The sequence below is a fragment of the Dama dama genome, chromosome 22 (genome assembly GCF_033118175.1).
Source record: "Dama dama isolate Ldn47 chromosome 22, ASM3311817v1, whole genome shotgun sequence".
In the NCBI taxonomy this organism is placed as follows: domain Eukaryota; kingdom Metazoa; phylum Chordata; class Mammalia; order Artiodactyla; family Cervidae; genus Dama; species Dama dama.
The window spans coordinates 7,334,733-7,357,433 of NC_083702.1; the positions used below are offsets into that span (position 1 = coordinate 7,334,733).

Sequence of the window (22,701 nt, forward strand, 5' to 3'; positions counted from 1 at the left end):
CTATCACAACATGGTTTGTTAATTGGCTGCTGCTGCTGCTGCTAAGTCGCTTCAGTCGTGTCCGACTCTGTGCAACCCCATAGACGGCAGCCCACCAGGCTCCCCCGTCCCTGGGATTCTCCAGGCAGGAATACTGGAGTGGGTTGCCATTTTCTTCTCCAAAGCATGAAAGTGAAAAGTGAAAGTGAAGTCGCTCAGTCGCGTCGGACTCCTAGTGACCCCATGGACTGCAGCCTGCCAGGCTCCTCCGTCCATGGGATTTTCCAGGCAAGAGTACTGGAGTGGGTTGCCATGGCCTTCTCCAGTTAATCGGCTATCCCCCAATAAAAGATTAAAAAAATTTTAAAAGAAAAGAAAAAGAGGTAGTGTCTCCTTTAAGAAGGCCCTGCTCGGCCCCACCCTACACGAAGCCCCGCCCAGACAGCGTCACGTGACCCGCGCTTGCGCACAAGGGGCGGGACAGAGCGGGGTTTGAAAGCCCGGCGCGCACCCAGGGAGCGGCAGTTCAGTCAGTTACTGGGGATGTCGGTGTTACGGCCGCTGGACAAGCTGCCAGGCCTGAACACGGCCACCATCTTGGTAGGCGTTAGCAGCCCCGATTCCCGCGCCCATCTTTCCTCCTGGGCCGCGCCTCACCGGCCAGGCCTTCTGCGGCTCTCTGAGATTCTGGCCTGGGCTGCTCCGGCGGGAGTGTGGTGGGAGGGAGAGCTCCTCTCTGAACCAATCAGAGTTAGCGGCCCTGGGACGTCTTCAGCGATAAGTGCGCGGCGGGCTCTTTCTGAGTTTCTGATTGGTGGAGCGGCTGGGCCGGGCGCCCGCGCGCAGGGTGGATGCAGGCGGTCCAAGATGTGCTTTTCCCCCTGTATCCGTGTCAGGCCTCCAGTAGAAACGAGGCTGTCCCAGGGAGGATCCGGGGTGGGCAGGTAGTGAGTGGAGCCGGAGCGAGTGCAAACCTCAGGCCCTCACCCGTGCCTGCCGTAGTCCTCTCGGTAGACTGCCTCGCGCGCTACAGCCAGAATCCTAGGGTCGCGGCCCTTCGGGCCCAGCGACTGGGCTGCTGTATTCAGGGATCCATTGGCCGCCTTCTCTCTCTGGGCAGCTGGTGGGCACGGAGGATGCTCTTCTGCAGCAACTGGCCGATTCGATGCTCAAGGAGGACTGCACCTCGGAGCTGAAGGTGTAAGTAGCCAGCGCTGGAGATGTCCGATCCCTTGCCTGGGCGCAAGGGAGAGCGGGGAGGCGGGTGGAGTGGGTGGGGGTGGAGCGGAAGTCCAGAGAGGCTGGTGCAGGTGGGGCGAGTTTTGACCCACCGCTCGGAGCCTCGGTCCTGACGCGTGATCTGTTCCCGTGTAAAGCATCCTCTGTCACTTCTCTGCCTCGCCAGTTTTTCTGTTTCCCTCTAGCACTTGTCACTATAAAGAAATTTCCATATTATGCCATGTTGGCCAAAACTGGTGTCCATCACTCCAGTGGCAATAGCGTTGAATTGGGCACAGCATGTGGAAAGTACTACAGAGTATGCACACTGGCTGTCATTGATCCAGGTGATTCTGATATTATTAGAAGCATGCCAGAACAGACTGGTGAAAAGTAAATCATGTACAATTTTTCTTTAATAAAACTGGCCACAGCTTGTTTAAAAAAAAAAAAATTTCCTTGTTCACGTGTTTGTTTTCTTGTTTCCAGTCTGCCACCCTGAGGCACCCCAAGGTTAGCCCCTTGAGGGCAGGGACTTTGACTTTTGCTGACTGGTGAAGAAGCCCTATTGCATTGAGCAGTATTTGGCCCAGAATATTTAGTTACTCAGATACTCCGCAAATTTGGAGAAAAGGTGACTAAAGTGTATTTTGCTTTCCTTTTTCTAACTGATAGGGAGTAGAAACAGCTGCTGGCAGGAGTCACATGACTGAATATATGTGGGTGTCATTCTCCCTGATTGAAAGACAAGCTCCAGGGGTCTAAGTTGAATGATCTAAATCTAGAGTGTAATTCCTTTATGGGAACTGGAATTGCCCCTTCCTAGAGAGATCATCTTTCCCTCGAAATAAAGGTTGTTCATAGATCCACCTGTGCCCTACCGTCTTACCAGGCTCTTAGGCTATAGAACACCAAACCCCATCACTGATAATCTCAATCCTGTAGCTCAGAAATAGGAAAAGATAAAAAAATAATTAATTAGCATCAGAGTAAAAGGAAAATGTGGACAAAATTGCCTTCCTTGAGCAAGATAGAAATCATTACCAAAAAAGGAAATACTATTATCCTATTTTTAGATTCCGTCTACTGTATTCTAGTGTCTGAATGTGTATACATTCGTACATGGAAAGATATTTAGAAAAATGTTCTAACATTAATAGTAGTAATTTTTAGGTAACTGAACTTTTAGGAGTGTGTGTGTGTTTTAACTTTTGTTATGTTTTGTAAGCTTTTTGGTATTCTTGAATTAGAAGCTGAGGGGTAGGGGCAGATGAGTAATAGGAATAAATGGAAGTGGGCAGAAATAAAGGATTAAAAAAACCAAAAACCCTTCAGGTGGGTATTTAACAATCTGAGACCAAGTACATACAAGAGTGTTGAGGGTGACTTGCCCAACGTCACACAGCTGATAGTTGGCAGACTGGAATTTAAACCCACTTCTATCTCACTCCAAAGGGCTTCGGTCTTAACCCCTAAATTTCATAGTCTAACACCTTCCTCTCCCCTTCTGAGCCTGGCCTCCCTCCCAGCATTCAGTGTAGATGGCTAGATGCCATCTTATATCCAAAATCCCTTTTTGCCAAGGGAGTTACTAAACTTTCTGGCAGGGAGAGTAAAGCAGGGGTAATCTGAATAAGATCATTTGAGGAGTCTTGCCCACAAAAGCTTCCTGTAGGGGCTTCCCTGGTGGTGCAGTGGCTAAGTCTCCATGCTCCTAATGCAGGGGGATCGGGTTTGATCCCTGGTCGGGGACTAGATCCCACAAGCCACAACTAAGAAAAAAAAAAAATTCCTGTAGGTTGCAAAGATCCCACATGCAGCAACAAAGATCGAAGATCCCATATGCCACAACTAAGACTTGGCATAGTCAAATAAATAAATATTTTTAAAACACACACACACAAAAGCTTCAGGTGAATGAGGAGGAGCTTTTGACAGCCTCTTTCCCTACAAAGGGTAGTGTGTGAACAGTCATTGTGATGTGGGTATGTGTATCTTGAGTTCTGCGATCTCTTGTTTTTCAGCCACTTAGCAAGGTCCCTCCCTCTGCCCTGCAGTGTGAATCGGCCCCGAATTGACTTGATTGTGTTTGTGGTCAACCTTCACAGCAAACACAGGTGAGAGCCAGGGGATGGGGCTGTCAGTGCTCAGATGTGGTTTAGGGTTGTGCTGGGATGGTGGCCTCACTTGTTATGGGAAGGAGAGGAGACAGGGAGAGGCTGCCTGGGGGCAACCTAGAGGGTGAGGAGGGAGGAGCCAGTGCCAAAGCAAAATGTTTGAAAGACACTGACCAATGCCAGCGGTGTCATCTGTCATTTATCTAATGCTCTCTGAGGCCCACTCTGCCTCCCTGACAGCAGCACAGATGTGAGTGAAACGGGCCTTGTTCTCAAGGTCCATTTGGGGAGGAATCTAGACTTTTGAACAGACAGTTACAGTACCTGTGATGTGTACTGTCAAAGGAGGAATCCTGGGGCTGTGAGAGCCCGAACAAGACCTCTGACTCTTAGGACTCAGGTCAAGCTAGACTTCTGGCTTCCTGGAGGTGACATCTACATAGACGCCGGAAGGAATTCCCTGGCGATTCAGTGGTTAAGACGCAGCACTTTCACTGTGGGGGCCTGGGTTCAATCCCTGGTCCGGGAACTAAGAGCGCAGAAGCCACACGTGGCACTCAGTCAGTTAAAATAACACATAAAACACCTGAGCGATGAGGAGGAGTTAGCCAGGCAGGGATGACGGTGAGCAGGACGTCCCAGGTAGGGGGCTGGTGTACAGACAGGAGGAGTACAGCCTGTGTGGAGGACCCGGGCAGGCTCAGAGCCCAGTCCACTCTGGGGCCGGGGCAGTGGCAGCGTGGGTGACGTTGATGCTGGTGGCCTGGCCTGGCCTCCCCACGGTGCTGGCTACCCTGGGGTCAGGACTGCAGCCTGACCTAGGGAATACAGGTGGAAGGTCTCCCCTCTCCTTCCTGGGGACAGCTGGCTAAGAGCAGGACACAGGGTCCAGCACAGAAACCAGGGCAGACACCTACCTGGTCCTGTGGTGGGGTTAAGGGAAGGCTGTGGTGGAAACGCCTGAGAACCGGGGGACGGAGACACCAGGCACCGGGATCGAGTCCAGACCGCACGACCTGACCGCTGGGAACCAGTCAGCAGGAACTTAGGCCCGGGTGGGGCAAGAAAGGGCTGAGACCTGCTGCGGGCGCCCTGGCCCACAGGGCTGCTGCTCTTCGGGTGAGGTCTCTCTGTTCACCAGAAGGGACACCGGCGAACCGTCTGAGCCATAGGGCCGTTGGTCTCAGGCCTTGTTCATTCATGAAGCCTGACCAAGATGGCCTTTGGCCTGGAAGACAACAGAGTCTTTCATCACTCCCTGGATACCAGTGAGTGAAGGCCTCAACGCAGCAGGTCAAGGTGCCCTTGTTCGGAGGAAAAGAGTGTTTTCATACAACTGATATGACTTAAAATCGCTGTCATCTTACTGCAAGGCAATTCAGCAATAGTTATCCACACTTTAAAAAGACACATACTTAAATAAAAAAAAAAAAGACACCTACTGTGACCCAGCCCTTCCACTTCTAGCATCTGTTCTACAGAAACGTCTGCTTAGTAGGAGATGTAAGAAACAATGTTCATGCAGCGTTCTTTGTGATGGTGAAAAACTGGAGACCATTTAAATGTCCACCATAGGGCAAGCAGTTAGTTTGGGGTATGGTGTGGTCATTCCAAAGAATGTAACAGAGACATCAAACTCGATTAGACCCGACTGGCTGCTTATACATATCACTGTCTGTATTTACACATGAAGAAAATTCCAGAAGAATTACACCCCAAACTATTGTGGCAGTCATCTCTGGGGAGTTAAAAGTAGAGGTGGTGCTGGAGACGGAGAGTTTTACTTTTTACTTATACACCAGTATTTACTATTTGATCATTTCACAAACTTGACTCACTTTGTAATTAGAAGAAGTTTAAAGCTACAAAAGGACAAAGTTTTCCTCCAGGGCTGTCTCCCATCACCCTTGTCTTATGCCCTGGCCTCTCTGTGATCAGAGGCGCGGGGGCTTCTTCTGCCTTCTCTGCTGTAAGGTATGTCTTCCGCTTGTTTTCTTGCCCTGGCCTGGCCGCCCCAGCCTGCAGAATGTGGAGGAGTCCCTGTGCCACCTGGACGCAGCATTCTTCCTAGGGAAGGTAACCTTCCTCGCCACGGGAGGTGAGTGCCTCCCCTGCCTGCTGCCGTGGGTGGGCCTGTGGTGGACTCTGTGTAGAGAGTGGGGAGACCGTGGGCTTTGGAATCTGACTGCTGTCTGTCTCCATAAAGTAAGTCGGAGCCGATCATCCTGCCAGGTTAATTCTGCTGAGATCATTGCCCTGGGGTGCCTGGTGGTTCATCTCCTGTTACTCTTCTTCAGATAGTTCTCCGAGACGCTAATATTAACAGTGGAAATAATGGTAGCTAACCTCGGGGACTTCCCTGGCATTCAAATGGGTAAGACTTTGCCTTCCAATGCAGGGGGTGAGGCTTCAGTCCCTGGTCAGGCAGCTAAGATCCCACATGCCATCTGGCCAAAAAATCAAAACATAAGACAGGAGCAATATTGTAACAAATTCAATAGAAACTTTAAAAATGATCCACATCACAAAGAAAAAAAAATCATAAAAAATAGCTAACCTATATTGAGCACTCACTATAGACCAGACTCTGTTCTAAGTGCTTTGTTTCTGTATCGCTTAATTTTCACAAGAAGTACTACTGAGGTAGGTAAGATTGTCTCTTTTACAGAGAAGGAAGTTGCTCGTGAGGTTAGGTAACTCGTCCAAGGCCCCACGGCTAGACAGGAGTAGAGCAGAGTTCATACTTAGCTGGTCATATTCCAGGGCCCATGCCTTTAATGATTGTACCATGTGGCTTCTCATAAATACTTTTTTCCTTTTTTATGTGGCTGACCCCAATTTTCTGCCCCCTGGGGGACACCTTCCTGATCAGCTCTGCAGTCTGGGCCCTCGGGGTGTCCATGCAGGCCTCTGTCAGATTCCTCACCTTTCTACCAACACTGATGGTGTGTCTGCCCCCTCCACCAGCTGCACTGTGAGCTCCTGGCTCACGTTATTCTCAGTAAGCTTTGGTGGAGAAGTAAACCCCAGGCCCCTTCCGTGTATTCGTTCACTGACTGTAGTAACTCAGCGGAGTAGGTGCTGTTACGATCCTCATTTCCTAGATGAGGAAACTCATGTGTTTAGTCCGACTCTTATCAAGTCCCTTCAGCCTTTTTTCTGATCTGATGATCTTGACTGCCCTGAAAAGAAGGTACAACAGGCCTGTCACCGAAAGAAGGTAGAAACTGTGGCCCAGAGAGGGGATGTGACCCCCTGGGCCCAGTGCTTCCTCCATCACAGCCAGGAAGGTGGAGATGACAGGTGTGGCTTCTTTGCAGCTGGACAGGACAGCCACTGCAGCATCCACCGGAACACCGTGGTGAAGCTGGCCCACACCTACCGGAGCCCCCTGCTCTTCTGTGACCTGGAGGTAAGGACCTGCTCACGCGGGCCGCGGGCTGGAACAGTCAGAACACAGAGGGCTTGGCGGGGTGCTTCTTGGAGGATCATGAGTACCCGCGTGAAGGGGCTCCTGATGTGGAGACCAGATCCTCGCTGGAATCCTGGCTTTCCCAGTCTCTGTCCTTGGTTGGGTCATCTTACCCAAGCCTTGGGTAAGCCTTGGGTGCATCCCTGTAAAGTGGGGTGGCACTCCATGCACATCTTGAGCTCCATTTGTACACCGGGCGCCATCACCTCTTGCTTTGACATTTTCTCTGTACTCACGGCTAAGTCTTGTGTGTGTGTCTATGGGTCCCTGTGAATGTCTCGCTTTTCTGCGGGGGTGTAAGCGCTGTGAGGCCAGGCATCCTGTCTGTGTCATTACCAGCAGTTAGGATGCCGTCCGTTCCCTCTTAGCTCCCTGGATCGCAGACCTTGTCGGGTCCCAGCCCGGGGCAGGGGATCCAGCAGGCAGCAAGGATGGAGGTTGGGGGGTGGATAGATGGCTGACTGGATACATGTAATGTTGGTCCCACCCTGACTCGCTTCTCTCGGGGTTTCTCACGAGGTGAATCCCAGCCGTGAGGGTAGCACGCGGATTTCTGCTTTGCTGATGAGTTTTGCTCTTCAGCCTCTCTGTGCAGTGTGGCGCCCGAAGACATTTTGCTAAAGGGTTCTCAGCAAGAGCTGATTCTGCCCCCGCTGGGGGTCTGCTAAGGGCTCCTGGGTCCTGGGCTGCCCCACCTGCACACCAAACCTGCTCGGGTGGTTTAGGGTTCTGTTGTTTTTTTTACTGTACATTGGAGTATATTGATTTACAGTGTTGTGTTCGTTTCAGGGGGACAGCAAAGTGATTCAGTTATACATGTATCCATTCTTTTTCCGATGCTTTCCCCATATAGGTTATGTTTATTGGTTTTGTGGTTCATTTTAAAGATTTGTGTTTCTGTTCTGGGTCTCACACCTGTCCCCAAAGGCCAAGTGATGTGGTGCAGAGGGAGCTGAGTCAGCGTGTGTTCCGTCATCACCATCTAGACCAGAGGTGCTGACTCTGGAGTCTCTGGACCCCTCTGGTCCGAAGGGAGAACTCAGGGGAGTTGTGGCTTTGGACAAGAAAAAAATTACTTTTTTTCCTACTAACCTCTAGAAGGAATTTAGCATTATGAACGTAGATGGGAGGCAACAGTAGTGTTAGCAGAGTCTCTGACTGTTAGCGACAGAAGCAGCAGACACTGGCACGTCCCATGGGGATGGGTCGGACCTCATGACTGCTGCGATTCTGCAGAAGCTGTTAGACCTCGGTCTTCTCACCCAGTGCATCGCTTGATGCACACACTGCTCTGTCATAGATTTGTGTTTCACATCTGATCACGACTGTTTTAAGAACCCGGACTCGAACAAGGCTCTGATCTCACAGGTAGGACCCGAGGCACCCTGAGGTGCCTGGCTTTGCTCACAGTCACACGGCTGGTAAGTCCACAGAAGAGCCAGGTTGGTGTGCTGCCGACTCTTTCATGGCTGAGCAGGCTGGCTGCATGGTGCATGGTGGCGCAGTTCTGCGCATGGCCAGGAGGTGGCAGGCTGTACCAGGTCCTACTTTATCCTCTAGCCCGAGAATGTTAGTTGCTCAGTGGTGTCCGACTCTGCGACCCCATGGACTGTAGCCTGCCAGGCTCCTCTGTCCATGGGATTCTCCAGGCAAGAATAGGAATGGATTGCCATGCCCCGCTCCAGGGGATCTTCCCGACCCAGGGATCGAACTTGGGTCTCCTGCTTTGGCAGGCAGATTCTTTACCATCTGAGCCACCGAAAAAGGTCTGTGGCTGACTTTCTATTTCCAGCCTGGAGCCGGCGGGCTGAGAACCTAGGCCTGGCACCCTCTCATCTGAGTCACCCAGTATTTGGACAGCCAGCGGGCCTGGTAACCTGTGCGGTCCTGTCCGGGGCCCTCTCCCCCACTTCATGAGCTGGAGCCTCATTGTGTTTTGAGGCCTTTGCACGGCGGGAAACACTGGCCCGGTTTTACAGGACAGGAAACACGCCCAGGGAGGTGCAGGATTCGCCCAGTGCAGTTATTTTCCAGCTCCACTACTAGGCTCTGTGCGAGTCCCTGAGAACCAGATGCCTCGATATTGGCCCTGCCCCTCAGAATGGAGGGAAACAGACCGACATGTCATGCCTGCTGTGTCAGGAGGATCCGCAGGGCTTTGGAAGCCAGGCAGTGAATCCAGCCATTCTTCCCGTCGGCATCGGGGCAGTCACAATGGGCTCAGATGTTTGGGGGCCATGTCTCTGGAGTAGGGTGTGTGGATGGGAGGAGGCCCGGCCAGAGGCAGGAGGCCCAGGACAAGGCTGCAGGAAGCAGGCCGTGGAGCCCTCGGGAGAGCAGCGGCAGTTTGGAGGGACCACTCGGAGGCCGTGGCCGCAACACCCAGAGGACTCCTTGAATAGGAATAGGTTATGTTTCTTAACATAACCTACAGCCTGTCCAGTGTTGTTCTAGGCTCTCGGGAGTCAGTATAGTGCAAAGCAATGTTAACACTCCCAATTCTGTTCTAGTGGAGGAAACATGGGAAGTAGAAAGTGTGATGTGTTAGGGCACGGAGATGTGACGTGTCAGGTGGTGGTAAAGTGACAGGATTAAATAGGGGGTGAAGGGACTCCCTAAAAATCTGACCTTTAAGTGAAGATGTGAAGGGAGGTGCCATGGAGCCTCCTGGTGGAGAAGCCCACGAGGCTGGAGAAACTGCAAGTGCAGAGGCCCTGAGTTTGGATGCTGCCTGCCATGTTCAAGGCCCACGGGGAGCCATGGCGCCTGGAGCGGAGCGGGGGACTGACACTGGGGCCAGATCAGCAGGGCTCTGTGGGTTGCAGTAAAGGCGTGGTGGCTTTCACTCTGTTAGACTGGGGCAGTGGAGGGGTGTGGGGCCAGGGAGGGCTGCAGCCCAACTTGGGTTTTGAACGGCGCCCCTCCTGCTGTCAGGAGGAAAGTAGACTGGAGGGACGCAAGGGCAGGAATAGGGAGAGGGGCCTGGGGACTGTGTCTGGAAGAGTTCAGAGTGGTCTGGGCTCCGCGGTGGCCAGGGAAGGGGGAGCTGGGATGGTCTCTGATGCTGGGTGTTTCCACGGTGGGGCTGACCAGTGTGGTGTGCGGATGGCCTGCCTGTGAGACAGGAGAGGAGGAAGAGTCAGGGTCAACTCTGGAGTTTTCAGCCTGAGAAGCCCCGCCCCTGCCCCCCACCCCCACCCCAGCAGTGAGATGTTGCACAAAGGAGGGAGTGGCCTGAGAGGGGAGGAAAAGCTGGTGGGGGTGGGTCCTGGGAGCAGGGGAGAAAAGGCCTGCCAGGGAGGGAGCAGCTGCCTCAAGCTCCACTAAGAAGAGTCCCCACTGAGAATGAGGCCAGTGTGTGAGGACTGAGATGTCGCCTCTGGACTTGGAACCCAGGACTCACAAGGTGGAGTGAGAGCAGGGGGGCTGCAGGCGGCCCGGCTCTAGCTTGGGGGACTGGGCGGATGGTGGCGCCCTTTCCCCAGTTAGAGAGGGAACAGAAGAAGTAGGAGGAGCTGGGAGGCCATCTGACCATCACTGTTTATTCTTCTTCCTTTCTGGAGCATCTCACCAGCTAAGGCCTTCGCACAGTCTGATTACCTCTGCCTAATTCCATGGCTCTGGGCCCATTAGCCCTTCCGTGGCCCTGGTGTGGGGACCGTCTGTTGGTGGCACGTCCCTGTCCTCCGTGAGGGCCACTCCCCACCCCTCCTTTCCAACCTGGGCGTGCCCGTCTCAGAGAGATCCCAGGGGGTGCCGCCCCACCATTGGTTGGGACTAGCCCTGGTTCAGACCCCAGCTCGACAGTCACTCACCGGGCCTCTGGACGGCGTCCCTGACCTCGCCAGCCCCGCCTGCTGAGCCTTGGTTTCTTCTGGAGTGGGGTCAGCGTCTCTGGTACCCCTGGAGGGCGTCCGAAGGGTTTCCATAAGCTGAGGTGTGGCGCAGACAGGGCATGGCCCTGGGGGCAGCGGTGCCCAGAGCTGTCCCCACGTCTCAGCCCCCAGCTCCCCTCTGGCCACCGCCTCACCGCGGTCCTGTCTCCTCCTCTGCAGATAGAAGACTTCCGCGCCACCATGGCGCAGCGCCTGGTCCGCCTGCTGCAGATCTGCGCGGGCCACGTGCCCGGCGTCTCGGCCCTGAACCTGCTGTCCCTGCTGAGGGGCTCCGAGAACCCCTCCCTGGAGGACCTGTGAGGCCCCCGGCCGCCCTCCCCCGTGGCTGGGTGCCCAGGCCAGCAGTCACTGTTGCTGGAGACCATGCCAGGGCTTGGCAGGCCTGGGTCAGCGGGCAGTTCCCTCAGGGCCTAAAGTCCTCGCGTTTCAACAGGAAGTGCCAGGGGGCGGCGGGGAGCAGTCCAGCTGGTGGGACTCCAGCCCCCTACCCCTCTCATGCCCACCCCAGCAGAGCCCCAGGTCTTCGTTGATCTGACTTGTTACCTCTCAAGACTTCGTTTGAACAAAGGGTCCGTGGCTGAAAGTTTGAACATCACTGAACTCATCCACCACTTTGATTTTGTAGATGAGGCAACTGACTCCAAACAATTAAGAGTCAGAGCGGGTAAGAACTTCCCTGGTGGTCCCGTGGCCAAGACTGCGCTCCCAGTGCTGGGGGCCCGGATTCAACCCCTGGTCAGGCAACTAGATCCCACATGTTGCAACTAAAGATCCTTCATGCCTTGACTAAGACCCAGTGCAGCCGAATAAATAAATAAATATTTTTAAAAGAGTTGGGCAGCGGGAGCTTGAACTCTATGAGCCCAGTCCAACTCCACATCATGGCCTTGCCATTCTTACGGGACTTGCGGAGCCTCAGTTTCTCCAGGTGTTAGATGGAGATTGTTCAGCTTACCTTGCTGGTGTCGTAAGGGTTGAGTGACATGGTGGTAAAGGTGAAGTGCCTGAGGTGTACTGTATTACTCCTGCGCTTGTTTGGGTGCTCCATGTATCTCCTAATAAATGTGTGAATGCTTGCACAGCGCCAGGTAAGCACTCCGCGAACAGTTACTTGAACTATCATGTGAAATCACACAGAGCTAAGTTACGAAACTGGTGCACGTCCAGGAATCACACCATGAAGTCAAGCTAGAGAACCTGACCGAAGGCTGGTTTCTGAGCTGGCCGCAGGAGACTGCGATGACGGCTGCTTTCCTCCTCCTTGGGGTCTAATTAGAATCTGTGGCCATGCTGAGATGAGGCTGCAGAAATCCCGGCAGCCAGGTATGAGCTGCAGCCGTGCCCCTGTAGCTGGCTGGACACTCCCGTGGGAGCTTGGGTGAGGAGGAGGTCTGGTGGGAGAGGAAGAGAGCCAGATCCTGGTTCCCTTGGAGCGTGCCAGCACCCTCCCAGCACCCCCTCCATCCTCAGGTCTCAGGACTGGCCCTGCTTGATGCCCTGGGCAGTGCCAATGCCGCAGGGCCTCTGCTTTGACATCACCATGGCAGCCGCAGCTCACGCGCTTCACTGACGGGCCAACCTGAAACTCGGTGCAGGCGTCATGAGGATGGGGCCCATTCTCATATGTGGGCTCCTCTCCACCCCGTGCTCACTCGGTAAGGTTTGCCGAGGCCTGGCTGGTCTTCCAGGCAGCCCCCACCGAGAACCTCAGCCGCGGCGATTTCGGTTCAGGTCTCAGACGTCACCCGACCTCTGCAGAGCTTCACGCTTTACAGAGCGCTTCTCACACAGTCACTCCTGCCGCCTGCCCTCCCCGCAGACCTGTGTGAAGTTGACAGTGTTTTCCCATTTCACATTTAACGAAACCGAGACTGCTGTCATCAGAGGCATATCCACAGTCACGCAGGTAATCAGGCAGAGCCCACCCCTGGCCCCAGTTCTCTGCTTTTTCTCTCTGGTGGTTCTCTTGTGTGCCCAGTCGTTGAACAGAGGTTTGGTCATCTCCGCTGGGCAGTGAGAACCCAGAAACGGTGGACACCAAGCACCCGCTACATGTTAGCTCCCACTTGTGTGGGAGAGAGCGGCCCGTGTGGAAAGACGGTCTCCTGAAGTGCCATTCCCACTGGCTGGGGCCCCGTTAGCACAGGGGCAGGCCTGGTGGAGGGGAGGGCGGGGAGCAGGGTAGGAGCCTGGGGCTTGAGCCAAGAACTCCCTCAGCATTTGGGGAGGGAGGCCCCCTTCTGTGCTGAGGTCAGGGTGGGGGTCTCTGCAGGGATGGACAGGATCAGCCGAGGCCCAGGAGGTCGGCTTCCCAAAAGGACCTGGGGTCCTAGAAACCGGCCTTGTCTTCAGCCCCTCGGGAGCCTGGGCCACAAAGGGTGGGGCCCCGCAGGGCTGCTGGAGGGGAGAGGAGGGCGACAGGCTGAGGTGTCCAAGCAGGAGCGAGCAGGGGTGCGGGCACGCCCTGCCTGCCACATCTGGGCTGGCGTCAGATGGGGTCCTTCCCCGTGCCCCCGCCCCGCCCCCAGCCAGCACGGGGCTCGCTCGCCCGCTCGCTCTCGTCCCTGTGCCACATTTTCTTCGCCACCTGGTGCCATTTAACAAGAGAGATGGCACCACATTTTCCAGCCGCGGGCCTGGGAGCCTTCCAAGCACTGGGGGAGCTCCGTGCTCTCACGGCTCCGGCGAGCTCAGCGGGGCCCCAGAACCCTGGAACCCTGCCTCTGCCTCACAGCGGAGCCGAGCCCCCAGACCCGGGAGCCGGTGTGACGGAGGGAAGTGACGGAAGGCCTGTCTCGACGCCCCTGTGGTGCCCGGCATGGGTTCCTGGTGCCGGGGCGGGAGATGGGAAATGCTGCCCTTGACTGCCGACGGGTCACACGCTCGATTTCCCTGCGTTCCCTCGTCTGTAGCCTGGGGTCAGGCTAACTGACCTCTCTTCCCAGCCACTCGTGAGGACCGAGAGGGAGAAGCTATGATGTTAAACAAAAAAATAAACTCAAAGCTAATGGAAGACTTCTCAGGCTGGCCACAGTCATGGGGCGGTCACGTCGGAGGCGGTTACTGATGGTGGGCATGGACCCCTGGCAGCAGGCCCAAGGCGGTGGGCAGCCCGAGGCGCCATGCTCCCTGAGAGCCCAGGGGAGGGAGGGGGCGTCGGGGCCCCCGCCGTGTGGGTGAGGCATTGGGGCTGCCAGAGGGGCAGGGCTTGCTCAGGGGCACAGGTTTCTTTGGGTCTTCAGGCCACCTGGTTGCGGGCAGCCCTTGAGCCCAGGCCCGAGGGGCTCAGGCACTCCGTAGAAGGCGGCCCAGACCCAGGCATCCCGGCCCCAGGCTGATGCTGTTTCCCCTCCCCACCCAGGAGGGGGCTCCGAGCCTGGCACCTGCATTTCTGCCACCCCTCAGCGAGCAAAGGCAGGGGCGGCCTGGGGCTGTGGCTGAGACAGGGCAGCCTGGCCACAGAGGGGAAGTGATGCACTGGGAAAGGGCCCGGCCTTTGCGTCCCACTGCCTCAGGGTCTGCGGCCAACCTGCAGCGTGACCTGGGGCGGCTCACTTCCCATCCCCGGGCCCCACGGCCTGGTGAGGTCCTCAAGAGGCTCAGAGAAACCCAAGGGCTGGGCACGGCACCTGCCGGGGTCTGGCCCTCCATGCCCTCCACAGATGGCAGCCCCCGGGAGTGGACGGGGTGGGTGGTTGGCTGGCTGTGCCCAGGCGTGTGGAGCGCGAGGTGAGCGCAAGAGGTGATTGAACTAAAGCCCCGCCGCGGGGTGTCCCTGCCTGCAAACACCTGGTACCGGGCCGGACCTACCTGGCAGGACTCCAGCTCAAAGGGACCCTTTCCAGAAGACGCCTGCTCACCGAAGCCCTCCCCCACTGCCCCTGCGCCGCTCAGCCTCCCCTGGGGCTGCGAGCGTGCAAGCAGAGAATCATTGTGAAAGGACTTCTCACAGACATGGGGCAAGGCTGGGGGAGGCAGCGGGGGGGGGGGCTGCGGAGCCTGCTGCACCCCAAAGCTGTGAGGCCCACTCGAGTGTGACCCTAAGGAGGGGGGTGGGGTCCCTGAACAGCCGCTCTGGGCGGGAGAGCGGGTAGCCATCCCTGGTTCCCGCGACCCCTGTGGTGTCGGGTGGGGCGTGCCAAAGACATCTGGGGGGCTCTGGGAGCTAACATGTAGCAGGTGCTTGGTCTGGGTAACAGCCTTGCCCGGCCAGGCTCAGAGGGGACCCCCGCACTTGGTCCTCTTCCGTGCTGGACTAGACCCCCGTCCCCCGCCCACCGCCGATGTCATCAACCAACAGAAGTGGTCTGGAGGGGCGGTGGCAGGACGGCTCAGGCCCGAGGGCCCGCCTGACTCATCCCTCCTCCTGGGCTTGCTTTGTTCTCTGCAAAGGAAGGATCACGAGGTCACCTCCCCCACGGGTCCAGGCAAGGGGTGCAGGGCCAGGCCGTGGTGGGCGTGCACACTCCCGTCTCCCTGGTTGCTGTGGCCGGTGGGTCCCTGGGCCTCGCCCACTCCTCCCCAGACATCCTCGGGGTCATTCGCACCTCTGTCCTCCTGTTCCAAGGTTGCACCAGGCCTTTCCCAAGGCTCCGGCCACCCGCCTGTCGCCCTGTGCTCCTGACATTTCCTCCCCAGCACGTCTCACCTCCTCACCTCCTCTGTGGTTTTAGTGTTGGGTCTGTGTCTCTGGTTCCCTGCTGTCGCCCCAGAACCTAGAACACTGCCTGACCCGTGGTACGTCCCTGGTCCCTCCTGGGTGGTGCCCTGAATGAGGCCTGGGGACAGCTGACCCCTTGAGGGGGAGATCCTGCTCCCCATCCGCCCAATCCCCCAAGTCTCCACCTCTGTCCACCTTACATACCTGTAGGCCTGGCCCCAGAGGGTGGGGGACGCCTCTCGCTGTGAGGCTGAGGGGCCGGGTCTCCTTTCGGGCCTCACATGGAGGGCCCACACCCCCAGCCAGGGGCCAGGCTGAGAGATCACTGGGGCTGCCTTGGTCAGGAAGCCCTGCACTGCACCTGTGTGAGTTGGTGGCGGGGGGAGGGATGGGGCCTTGAAGACAGGCTGAGTGGCCTGAGAGCCTGGGTGAGGACTTCCTAACTGCCTCCTGGACAGACACCCTCAGGGAGCACTCCCACCTCTGTCCCCCTGTTCCACGGCCTCACCTTGTGTAACTTGGATTCAAGGGGAGAGGGACTTCTGGTCTCACCAGGACTTTGAACTGACCTCCCTGCCTCTCCCAACCCTTCCCTGTCTGTGTCTAGAGGCCCCATATCACACCCTTCCCACTCTTCCTGGTAGGAAAGGAGACTTTCTGGCAGTGTCCTGGATGTCAGAGCTAAAATGACATCCGTTGGCCAAAAGTTTAGTTCGGATTTTTCCATAACATCTTATGAAAAATCTGAACTAACTTTTTAGCTAACCCAATACATGAGAAAGGCAAAGGAGGGCTTCCCGTAGCACAGTGGATAGGAATCTCCCTGTCAAGGCAAGAGACATGGATTCAATCCCTGGTCCAGGAAGAGTCTACCTGCCGAGGAATAACTAAGCCTGCGTCCCACAAGTACTGAGCCCTCGCTCCACAAAAAAGAGAAGCCGCCGCAATGAGAAGCCCACACACCGCAACTAGAGAGAGCTCTCTCACAGTAGTGAAGACGCGTTGCAGCCAAAAAATAAAGAAAAAAAGGCAAAGGGAATCTCAACTCTGGAGGCTCTGGCCGCTGTGACAAAATGAGATGGAGTGAAAGAGAATTCCCTGGTGGTCCAGCGGTTAGGGCTCCACGCCTTCACTGCCGGGACCTAGATTGGAACCCTGGTCAGGGAACTAAGATCTTGTATATCATGTGGCTTGGCCCCCAAAAAGAAGATGACACAAGAGAGCCAACACAAGCACTCAGACCGACAGGTCAGTTCACAGCCCATGGCCCCTCTCTCTATGAAACACAAAACGTGATTTTCTCAATGCGTGTAGACGAGAATGTAAAGGCATAAAAATAAGACTGGGATGAAAGACTTCAACAAAGTGAAAACGGACCCCCTCTGGGGAACGGCAGAGAAATGCCCTTCTTACTCATCCACGTCGGTATTGTGTGAGGGTTTTTTTCATGAGAACATGTTCAGTATTACTCACAAAATTACAAATAAAACTAATTTTTAGGTAAAGAACACAGGCATCCCAGGACTCAGAGCGCTTTCACATCCAGATCTGGGGGCTGGGCCTCTCTGCCCCTGGGGCCTCCCCTCTCCACCCCGCTGACACTGAGCTTGTCCACCAGGCAGAACGTCCTCACTTCCCCACCCTGTCCTTGAGGCTTGCGGGGCACAGGCCACACTTCACAACCAGCTGGACACAGACCCCAGCCAGGCCCCCCCAGAGGTACAGGGTCACCCCTCTGCCCCTCACAGCCCCTATTTCCCCATCTGAAAAAAAATGACATCATGACAGCACCTGTGTCAGAACCATGGGGAGGGTGTTTTGGGGGGTATTTCAGGGGACACAGATCAAAGGAGACTCCGTTTTCCCTGACAGACTCAAATTAATCATATTTTAAAAAAAAACAAAACTCGGTGAATGAAAACTTGAGAACACTAATAGATTCAATTAGAAGGGTTTTTCAGCAACAAAGTCCCTAATTTTCTACTTGCGCATACATAGAGTAATGATACAAGTTAAAGTAAAAGCTATGGAGAGCACAGGGGACATTTGCTTGAACCACATTTGATTTTAGAAACTTAACTCCACCCTCTTGGTCATATTTCACAGTTAAAAAGTGATACAGAAGGTGAATTTTAAAAAGTAATAAATTTGACTTCAGAGGATATGAAAAAACACATTGAGGAATAAACTTCTACCATATGGTCTGATGGTGAAATTTCTCTCTCTCTCTCTTTTTTTTTTTTTTTTTGGTGGCAGTACATAGCATGTAGGATCTTAGTTCCCTGAACAGAAATTCAACCCCCCATGCCCCCTACAGTGGAAGCTCAGAGTTTCAACCTCTGGCCCACCAGGAAAGTCCCGAAATTTCTTAACCCCTAAGTCATCCAAACAGAGATTCAAGGTCTCCCCGCTTCCCTATTTAGGAAGCACAAGTGAAAAGGTTTGGAGTCAGGCCCTCGCAGGCTCCATCTGCCTGTCTTCAGCCCCTGCCTCTGCAGGCATGCAGGAGGCGCCCGGGAAGCCTGTGTGTCCAACGAGGACCTCTTTCCTTCCAGGAGGCCTGCACCACCAGGCACCACTTTCCCCGAATGGCCCGAGGCCCTGCTGGTCACCTCGCCTGCTCTCCGCCAGGGTCAGAGCGGCCGCAGTAAGACAGAGGCCCAGGGCCGTCTGTGCAGGGTAGGCTTGTGTACACGACCCCAGACCTGGGCCGCCCATCCCCTAGGCGTAGTTTCTCCCCAAGTTTCCTGAGACTCAGCTCCCTCTGCCCAATTGTCCGGCACCCAGCTTCAAAGAAGGGGCTGCCCAGGTGGCACAGAGGTAAAGAGCAAACCTGCCAAGGCAGGAGACACAAGAGATGCAGGTTCAATCCCTGGGTCGGGAAGAGTCCCTGGATGGAGGAGGGCATGGTGACCCACTCCAGCATTCTTGCCTGGGAAATCCCAAGGACCGGTGGTGGGCTACATTCCATGGGATCCCCAAGAGATGGACTGAGCGCACACACACACACACACACACACACACACACACATACACACAGAGGTTAGAAGACATGCCTGATGCTATTAAGGGGGCCTTCCCACGGCTAACAGGTAATAGCGGCATCAGTGGTGATGGGGTGGGGAGGGGGACCCAGTCTTCTAGTCTTGCCCCTGCCCCTCTGCCCCTAGGAGGGCTTGCCTTGCCCTGGCTCCTGTGCAGGCTCCTGGCTCCCCCACCCCTTCAACACACACCCACACTCACACCCACACCCCCGCCTCAGACCCACTTCTCCTTTGCAGTTGCCCCACCGCCTACACCTTCCTGCCACGGAGTTGCTGGCCCGTGGGCAGGGGACGGAGAGGCAGTGGGTCCCGGGCTCCTCAAGGCCGGCTGTCTCAGGGTTTCCGGAGCCAGAAACCTGGGAGGGGGGCTAGCCCTGCTCCCCTCATTCCATCACGTCCCTCTTTCCTCCGAAACAACTGCTGGCTCGTTCCCCGGCCCTGGGCTGTGGTGCCAGCCTCCTTGCTGTGCTGCCCACCCTGGCCAGGCTGCAACTCCACAGCAGCGGGCAGAGGGTCCCTTCGAAGGCACAACTCAGAGACTCTCACCCACTCCAACACCTCCTGGGGCTCCTCACCCCCCAGGGCCTGTGGCTCAAGGCCTAGCCCAGCCCATCCGCAGCCTTGGGCCCCCAAGGCAGTGTCCAAGCCAGGACCCAGGGCAAGCTTCCCCTTGCCCCTCTCTTGCTTGTGAACTTGTCCGTCCCACCTTCTCTCTGGAAGGTTTCCCTCCTGCTTGAGCCACTAAAGATCTACTCCTGGCCCTGAGCCCCCTCCCTGCCCCGCGGACAGTTACTCTTTCCTCTGTGCATCTCCAGCCCTGAGTGCTTAGGGGTCTGGTACGGCCCACCACGAGGGCATCACGCCCATGCTCCTTCCTGAGGCTCTCTGCTAGCCCCGTCCCTCCGGCCGCTCCAGGTAGGGGGTCCAGCATCTGTCCAGGAAGGCCAAGGGGGCTGGTGTGTCTGCCTGAGACTTGGTCCGAGAGACACAGGTGAGAGTCAGGAGGGGCAGCCCCAAACTCTAGGGAGTAGAGTCAGACAGGGGGGGCCTCGATGAGACACAGGGGCGAGCAGGCCTGAACACACACAGCCCTGGGGAAAAGAAGTCGAAGTGGGTGGCCTGCATACTGCCTCCTGGGCCTTGGTCTGTCTATCTGTTTATCGGTGGGTCTGAGTCTCCCTCTTGCTTAAGAGTTAGAGACCGAGGTGTGCCTGGACCTACCCCATCCGCGCACTCCATTCCAGCCAGTGCTTAACAGGCAGGTCTGACTGGGACACTTCCTGCTGAAAGCCCTCCATGGCTCCCCAGTGCCCTTGCAGCCAGGGTCTTGGCTTCTCTCAGTTAAAGCCCCAGTCCCGCCCTCTGGTCCCAGCACTACCTGGCCTTCGGATTTGGCCGAAGGCCTTTGTTTACACTGCCTGCTCCAGTGGATCTCACTCCATCTAGCAAACACCTGCTCATCCTATTCACAAAGTTGCCCTGTCCACAAAGCTTCCCCGTCCCCTCGGTGGGGATCATCTTCAGGGATGCTGTGACCGAGAGGCACTGCCTCCCCCACCACCACCTCCCAGTGCGGGAGTCCCCCGGGGGCCTGGGACAGTGTGGGCGCTCCGGTTGTGTTTGACGAACTGACCAGCGCTGCCTGAGAAGGACAGGAGGGCTCCCCGGAGGAGGAGGCAGGAAGGGGAAGAGGGCCAGCGAGGATGGCCTGGGACCACAGGATGGCCATGGTGGGGCAGGACGGAGGAGGCCACCCCAGAGCTCTGTGTCCTGCTTAAGGGGCCCATCCTCTGTGCCCCAAGATAAAGCCCCGGGTCTCAGTCCCAACCTGATTTCACTGCCCAGAAAAGGGCCCGCCCAGTGGCTGTCTAGGGGTGATGGTTGAATGGAGAAACCACAGAAAGAAGGTCTGGGGTGCTGGGCCACGGGCTAAGAGTGGTCCCACTCCAGCAGGCAGGAGGGCGGGCTGGGGCGGAGTGGGTGGCGCCCCGCCCGGTTTCCTCCCGGCGGGGCAGCAGAGGCCAGACTCGGTCCGGAGGGCGGCGGGGGTGCGCGCAGAAGGCTAGAGGCTTTGGCAGCATGCAGCGAGGGCGGAGAAGCATGCGGGGCAAGGACCGGCCGGCACCCACGCAGTGCCTGCAGACCCAGTGCTTCGACCCGCTGGTCCGCAACTGTGTGGCCTGCAGTCTCCTCCGGACGACGGAGCCTAGACCGGGTAAGAGTCGAGCCGCGCCGACGCTTGGCGCGCGCGGGGCAACCCTGGAGCGGGAAGGAGGGTGATGCCAGGAGTCGCAGGCATGCCCTCCCCACCCCCCACCCGCCGCCGCCCTGTCCCAGGACGTGGGGAGGGGGCGGGGGCCTCGGGTTAACTGGCGAGGTGGGGTGGGGAATGTGAGCTGGGGGCCAGGAGGGGGGACCAGCCGTCGGCGCGTGGCCCTCACGGCCCCCTCTCGCCCCCTCGGCCTGCGCTGCCCCGCCCGGCCGTCCCCCTCCTCCGCGGCCCAGCCTCACCTTCCTCCGGCCCTCCCCCTCCCCACGCCCCCCTCCCCTCCGCCCCCTGCTCCCCCTGCCCGTCCCCTCCAGCAGGCGGCCCGAGCAGCCTGGCGCCCGGGACGGCGCTGCAGCCGCAGGAGTCGGCGGGCCCGGGGACCCCAGCGGAGGCCGAGGCGGCGCTGCCGCTCCCGGCGCTGCTCTTCGGAGCCCCCGCGCTGCTGGGCCTGGCGCTGGCCCTGGCCCTGCTCGGGCTGGTGACCTGGAAGCGCCGGCGGCGGCGGCGGCTGGGCACGGCGATGGCCCCTGAGACTCCCGAGGCCCCGGAGGTCCCAGAGGCCCCGGACAGAGACCCAGACAGTAAGTTCCTCGTCTAGGGGACCCGAGAGGGCTGGGGGACGTCGGAGGGGAGACATGGCCCTTGAGGAGTCCAAGGGGGGCTGGGTGAAGGAGTAGGGATGGTCTGAAGGAGGCAAGGCCGAGTGGAGAGAAATAGTCCTGCCAGAGACACCCCCAGTCCAGGCGGGGGACACAGCTCTAGCGCCCCACACCTGTGTGAGGAAGAGACACAAGGCTGGGGAGCCCGGTTTGGGGTGGGGTGGCACGGGGTGGCCTGTTCTGCCTTCTCTCTGGGACAGCCAGACCGGTTCCCACCTCTCCTCGCCCTCTGTCAGCACTGGCATTTTGCCAGCCAGCTCTAGAAACTTCCCGTCCTGAGGGCCCATCACGTGCCACCCCTCCCCATCTCACCAGTGGGGCTTTATCAACTGACTTCTCTCCCATCAGTCAGATGGCTCTCCCTCCAGGGAGGCTTCCAGAACAGGGGGTGGGGATCAGCTCACAGCCGTCCCCACAAACACCTACCTCCCGCCGCCTCCCCAGAGCCCCTGGACGTTGACCCCACACTCTCCCCCGGAACCCTGGATGCCATGGCTCCCATCTGGCTTCCGCCCAGTGAAGACCCGGCGGCCACCCCACCTGCCCACAGCGTCCCTGTGCCAGCCACAGAGCTGGGTTCCACTGAACTGGTGACCACCAAGACAGCCGGGCCTGAGCTACAGTAGCGACTGAGGAGGGCAGCAGGTGGCCCCCTCCCTCTCTACGGGCCACCAGCCAGACTTGGAGGTTGAATTCAGTTCTTCACCCCGGTGCCCACTGTCCTTTCTGGGAGCCCACCTGCTCCCCAGCTAACCCTGCAGAGCTACAGGCACCCAGACCACAGGGCTTGGACTGCATGGCATTGTATGGCATGTTAGCATTTGGCTTAAACTCATACTGGGCTGCCCAGGCGGCGCTAGCGGTAAAGAATCTTCCTCCCAATGCAGGAGACATTAAGGGTGGTGGGTTTGATCCCTGGGTTGGGAAGATCCCCTGGAGGAGGAAATGGCAACCCACTCCAGTACTCTTGCCTGGAGAATCCCATGAACAGAGGAGCCTGGTGGGTTATATTCCATGGGCTCGCTAAGACTGGACATGACTGAGTGAGCACAAATACACAAAATAAATTCATACCACCTGTCGTTGTCCTTAAAGGTCATAGCTGAGTTCTGTGCTTTTTGAGTGGTTGGGAGACTCTGAGTAGAGTTTTTCTTTAAGCTTGGGGAAACCACCATAAACCAGAATGAATCTAGGAAAGCATTGAGTAGGAGGATGCTTTATTTGTAGCTGGGTTGTATTCAATACTTGCTCTCGGAGCTGTCCTGCTTTTAAACCAATACAAATGGCAGCAGTGAGTAACCAACTGACCCTGACCGGTTTGCTTTGGGATTTAGTACAAGATGAGTTTAAGAAATAGCCTGAATTGTGCTGGTTCTTGGGTATCTGT

At 56.9% G+C, this 22,701-nt stretch overlaps 2 protein-coding genes across 5 annotated transcripts; both read left to right on the forward strand.

Moving 5' to 3' along the window:
* The first annotated feature begins 454 nt into the window (after positions 1–454).
* On the forward strand, positions 455–11,761 carry CENPM (centromere protein M). Of its 2 annotated transcripts, XR_009689717.1 has the most exons (7): positions 455–579; positions 1,100–1,179; positions 3,222–3,314; positions 5,333–5,412; positions 5,612–5,688; positions 6,635–6,726; positions 10,842–10,873. XR_009689717.1 is itself a non-coding variant. In XM_061124422.1 (6 exons), the coding sequence occupies exons 1-6, from the start codon at positions 523–525 to the stop codon at positions 10,980–10,982; spliced, it is 543 nt and encodes a 180-aa protein (XP_060980405.1). In that variant the 5' UTR covers positions 455–522; the 3' UTR covers positions 10,983–11,761. The 2 variants fall into 2 exon arrangements, 1 of the variants encoding a protein (XP_060980405.1); XM_061124422.1 differs by lacking the exon at positions 5,612–5,688 and having other exon boundaries at positions 10,842–11,761.
* An 8,587-nt stretch (positions 11,762–20,348) lies between these two features.
* TNFRSF13C (TNF receptor superfamily member 13C) lies at positions 20,349–22,413 on the forward strand. Of its 3 annotated transcripts, none has more exons than XM_061124424.1 (3): positions 20,349–20,601; positions 20,892–21,236; positions 21,759–22,413. In XM_061124424.1, exons 1-3 carry the CDS (start codon positions 20,466–20,468, stop codon positions 21,938–21,940), a joined length of 663 nt encoding a protein of 220 aa, XP_060980407.1. In that variant the 5' UTR covers positions 20,349–20,465; the 3' UTR covers positions 21,941–22,413. The 3 variants fall into 3 exon arrangements, with proteins under 3 accessions (XP_060980407.1, XP_060980408.1, XP_060980409.1); XM_061124425.1 differs by having other exon boundaries at positions 20,354–20,601; positions 20,970–21,236; XM_061124426.1 differs by having other exon boundaries at positions 20,355–20,601; positions 20,973–21,236.
* The last annotated feature ends 288 nt before the right edge of the window (positions 22,414–22,701 follow it).